Here is a 4557-nt window from a genome sequence, read left to right on the forward strand (position 1 = left end):
GTACTCTATATTAGACGCCATTTAGACGGCATCTATTAGACATCTCCAGCTGTTCGGAATTCGGACCTGACTTAGAACGCTACACCAAGAGCTTTTTGAGTGTGCTTCATGTTAGACGAAGTATACACTGCTGCAAATAGGTCTTTTCGCGAACAGGTACATCACGAGCTCAATTAGATGGATACGTCAAAGACCTTTCTTAGCATGACCAGTACAAGATCTCATTTAGCACCTTCCCCGGTGGACACCACTATTGAGCTTACTACAGCACGATTATGGGTATTCTCAATGTAAGTAGTCCTTACGTAGGCTAAATAAAGACTTTCCTCCATGTTCTTAAAGTATTCCCTGTTAAAGACGTCTCATTGTACACCTAGTCAAGACGTCTTACAATGATACATCCTAAATGAATACGTCGCTCTGTATAACGTCTCCATAACCTCCTACACAGCTTCAGAGTACCTTTTTATGTGGTCTTTGGGGCGTCTAAAACTCAACGTTTTTTCTAGAGAATAGACCTCTTAAAACCGTATGTAATTATTTCGGCAAGGGTACCTACATTATATTTCACAAGTTATTCAAGATACCAATACAGCCATATTTCTAATTCGCTCTGAGCTGTAAACATCAGTTTATGCAGTATCTTGATTTATATAAATATATAACCCTCAGACACAAATTTTATATAACTATGTATATATTATTGGAGCTGTATGGTCCCTTGTGACCCTAGCTCGACGAAATAATGGTACAAAAATATATAAATATTACCAGGAATTTATTAAAAATTTAAGACGGAATAGATATATAGCGCGCGTCTTAGCCCCCGAAGTTTAGCGCATGTCATAGATCCCGACTGATTCGGAGCATGGGGCGGGTCTTATTTTCTTCACTTAAAGGGACTGCAAAGAAGTCATCGGCGGGTGGGTAAAAATGATTTGAAATACGTCACAGACATCACGTGATGCCAAGATACAAAGACTCCTCATGGAGTGAAACTGGACATCTAGTCCTTGTTTTTCGCGAGATTGCAGCGCCAATTCCATGAAGTGGTGATTTTCGAAATAAAACGAACTAAGCTTCTTTGAACCACGCCTCTCCCTGGTCACGTGCCTCTTACGTATTTCAAATAAATTTTACCCACCCGCCGATGCCTTCTTTACAGTCCCTTTAATGCATTGGGAAACGCACCTCGACACTGGGGTATGAGTCGGATGGATTACAGTAAAGCTTTGGAGATAATTCTTCCGCCTTTGTTTTTTCAATAAATTCTTCAAATTGTATAGTTTTAAAGGGATACTATTTTTTTTGAAATTACTTAACAGGAAATGTGGTACCAGTCGTTGCGTTCAAAATTTAAAAATTTTAGGCAAAATATAACAAATTTTAAGATTGTGGATGATAACAGAAAAAAATATGGAAAGCAGTCCTATAAAAACATTCAGCATAAGAACGCAACTCCTTCAGAAATCGACACCAAAGTATCTATCGAAAGAGTTGAGGTAGTTATATATGTTTATAATCAAGCACTGTCTGTCCTGAAGAGATATTTTTATCGAGTTCATTTTAAAGGGTATGGGCAGCTTTAATTTCATATCATATTTTTTATCTAAAATAGACTAAACTTAAACTTTCGAGTCTCTTCTTTCTAAATATCAAGTTTTTAATTTAATTTAACAAACATTTCTATACTTAAAATTAATTTAAAAATCGCCAAAACACCGTTCTGGAATATGCTATACCCTTGGCTTTCCAGCTTGTTTTTTGGGGGATTGACGTCAGACAACGGAAAAAATGGGAGTCCGCTGAGTCGGCGGACTCCCAATTGATGTTATGTGTCGTCTGCTACTATTTACGGCTACCAGCCCGCCTTAAATCTTTGCTTGTTTAAAGCGTGTACTTTTTAGTTTCTAAATTAAATATAAAATAAATATCAAATATGTCTATCTCTGGCTCCTGGGCAATTACATCTGGTGGCTGGTTAACTCGCGCCTCAGGTTCAAACTGATAGGGTTGAGCACCTATTTCCGTGTATCCTACGCCTAACAACAGCACCCTCCCCGTCAGACTCAGACGAACCACTTAAGGTAATCGAAAAATCCGACAAACCATCGACAGGATTATACGACTCACTACTCGAACTTGAAGACATTACAGGCTGAGGTTAATTAACAAACTTTCCGCAAAATTTACTATGTAGGTCTTCAATAGGAAACCGTTAAGTTTTTATAAGAATCAATGCAGACGACGCTTCATTATACGATAGTAGTGGTGGGGACTCCGGGACTCCCAACTGAAGATTTATTTTTCCCCGAGTCCCGATCCAAATACCCCCTAGTGAAATGCCTGTTGCTGACGTCATACACATTGTTAGATGGCGGCCTATTTTAAAAAATGGGGGTAGGAACTCTACATATTTAAATACATATTCCGAAATAACTACTAATCGGAGAGTTAAAATTTTGATATTTATCAATTCTTTGAAAGAAACTCTATCTTTTTTTAAATGAATGAAAGGTTTTTCAAATAAAGCTGCGCATACCCTTTAACTGTCAAAATAATACAATCATAGGAGTTTGATTTCTTCCTATATGATAAGAAATCAATAAAAAATAATCTCTTTATGCCCAGTATAAATTATTAGTCAATAGTTTTAAACTAATTAATTGCCTTTGTAGGTTGATGATATGGAAAGTTTCGAGGATGAGGACAGCATTAAAGCTCACAAATTAGTGATGGTCAATGAAATGAAAAAAAAAAAAGAAATTGACTGGGAAGTTATAGATACCAAAATGGATAAAACGTTTTCTCATCGGAGGCAAGATTTGAAATCTGAAGCTGTGGATATGGTTTTGCAGACATACCCGGCGCTTGCGGACGCTCGACAAGTATTAAATTAAACATTTGTAAAATCAATGCTATAGTATACTAATATTTTTCTCGTAAAGATTTCAATGGAATTCAAGCGGGTCACAAAAGTTTCAATTATTAAAAAACTGGATGAAACGCTTATAAAATACTCTGAAAAAATTTGGGTCATGGCAAAGAAAGAAGGGACCAATTTGAAAGCAGAAATCGTAACTGAATTAAAAAAGGAAGAGAACGCTGAGACCATGCAAAGTAATATTCTGTTTTAAATATTTTGAAAATTATTTCATAATAACAATAATAATAATGCCAAGATAAAGTAATAAAAAATGTTTAAATTATATTTTATCATTTATTAGGTTTGAAAAGATATCATTCAATCCTGCTAGTTGCAGTCCGGTTTAAAGAAAACCATGAAAAGTTTTTTTCCCTAAGGGTGACACAAGCAGGTATCCAAAAGTGCCTGTTCTTATTTACTCGGGAAACAAAATTTTATCTGACACAAATTATGAGTTGTACATCGATAGAATCAAAGTTGCTGAAGCTTCTTCATTTCAAGTTGCAATAACAACGCTCATTGCCAGTTACTGGATTTTTAACATACAATACCCCGCCGAATTGTTTAAAACTCTTTGTTTTATTGAATTGTGCTACTTAGAGTTTACCTTTACAAAGTGTCCAGCGCAGGTCAAAAGACTTATCAAAGCATGTAAAAAATAAATGTTGATTTCAATTACTACAAAATTCGTTATTTCAATGAAAAGGCTTAATTATTTTGGATGAAGTGTTTTGGAATAAGTTTAGAAAACCTATTAGTTAAACTAATTTAGTTTAGGAACAAATACAAGATCCTTAATGATCCAGAAATACACCAAATATGTTCTTAAATTAAACCATCCTTAATGATCCAGAAATACACCAAATATGTTCTTAAATTAAACCATTAACGGTTTAAATATTTGGGCACCAAAATCATTAAGGGACTAAACCTAAACCACTGAAGTATTGATAGAAACCTGAAACGTTCTTAATTTAAACCATTTGCGGTTTAAATCTGAGATTACCAATAACAAAAACGGTCTAAAACTATACCGACTGATGGATGGGAAAAATCCAAATGTTCTTAATTTACGCCATTACGGGTTAAACGTTATGTAACCAAAACCCATAAGGGTTTGAAACTAAGCCATTGAGGGATTGATACAAAACAAAAACGTTCTTCATTTAAACCATTCGCGGTTTAAATCTTAGGTCACCAAATCCTATAAGGGTCTAAAAGTAAACCACTGATGGATTGATTTTCTGACAAACTTGACCAAACCATGTGGGGATTAAATATAAACCATAATTTTTTACAGTGTAGACACTTACCAAGCGAAAATGGAGTAGAGGGGTCCTCTCTTTGCTTCATCCGAGTTATTTATGGTAGCTGGAAAATTTCTTCACTGAATTTAAATTAATTACGCTTATCACTACACCTAACTAAATCGTAAAATCTAACTTGAAATACTAAGATTTTTAATTTTATAGGTGGTAGGACTATAAATTTTGAAGGCTAAATAATCATAAATCCACGGAATAGGATATTAAGATTAACTTAAGCCGCAATCTCCATTTCATTCTTCCTTACAAAGTGCCAATAAAACAGAAAATATAATTACTCCATTTGTTGCTATAATCTAAAGCCTA

At 34.8% G+C, this 4557-nt stretch overlaps 1 protein-coding gene across 1 annotated transcript; it reads left to right on the plus strand.

Annotated features, from left to right (window-relative positions):
* Window positions 1–204: 204 nt before the first annotated feature.
* LOC149673206 (uncharacterized) lies at window positions 205–3588 on the plus strand. Its single transcript, XM_089840229.1, has 6 exons — window positions 205–279; window positions 1326–1502; window positions 2679–2888; window positions 2949–3120; window positions 3228–3288; window positions 3396–3588. Exons 1-6 carry the CDS (start codon window positions 205–207, stop codon window positions 3586–3588), a joined length of 888 nt encoding a protein of 295 aa, XP_089696355.1.
* The last annotated feature ends 969 nt before the right edge of the window (window positions 3589–4557 follow it).

This window comes from Phalangium opilio, unplaced genomic scaffold (assembly GCF_054372755.1).
Source record: "Phalangium opilio isolate 3A_F unplaced genomic scaffold, DU_Popi_V2 ptg000053l_1, whole genome shotgun sequence".
Taxonomy (NCBI): domain Eukaryota; kingdom Metazoa; phylum Arthropoda; class Arachnida; order Opiliones; family Phalangiidae; genus Phalangium; species Phalangium opilio.

What these genes read in the sequence shown, in the direction of transcription:
- LOC149673206 (XM_089840229.1), top strand. Translation starts at nt 205, where the DNA reads ATGACCAGTACAAGATCTCATTTAGCACCTTCCCCGGTGGACACCACT. An exon ending in TTACTACAGCACGATTATGG is followed by an intron (nt 280 to 1,325) that starts GTATTCTCAATG and finishes ATTACTTAACAG; the next exon opens with GAAATGTGGTACCAGTCGTT. An exon ending in TTTAAAGAAAACCATGAAAA is followed by an intron (nt 3,289 to 3,395) that starts GTTTTTTTCCCT and finishes GTACATCGATAG; the next exon opens with AATCAAAGTTGCTGAAGCTT.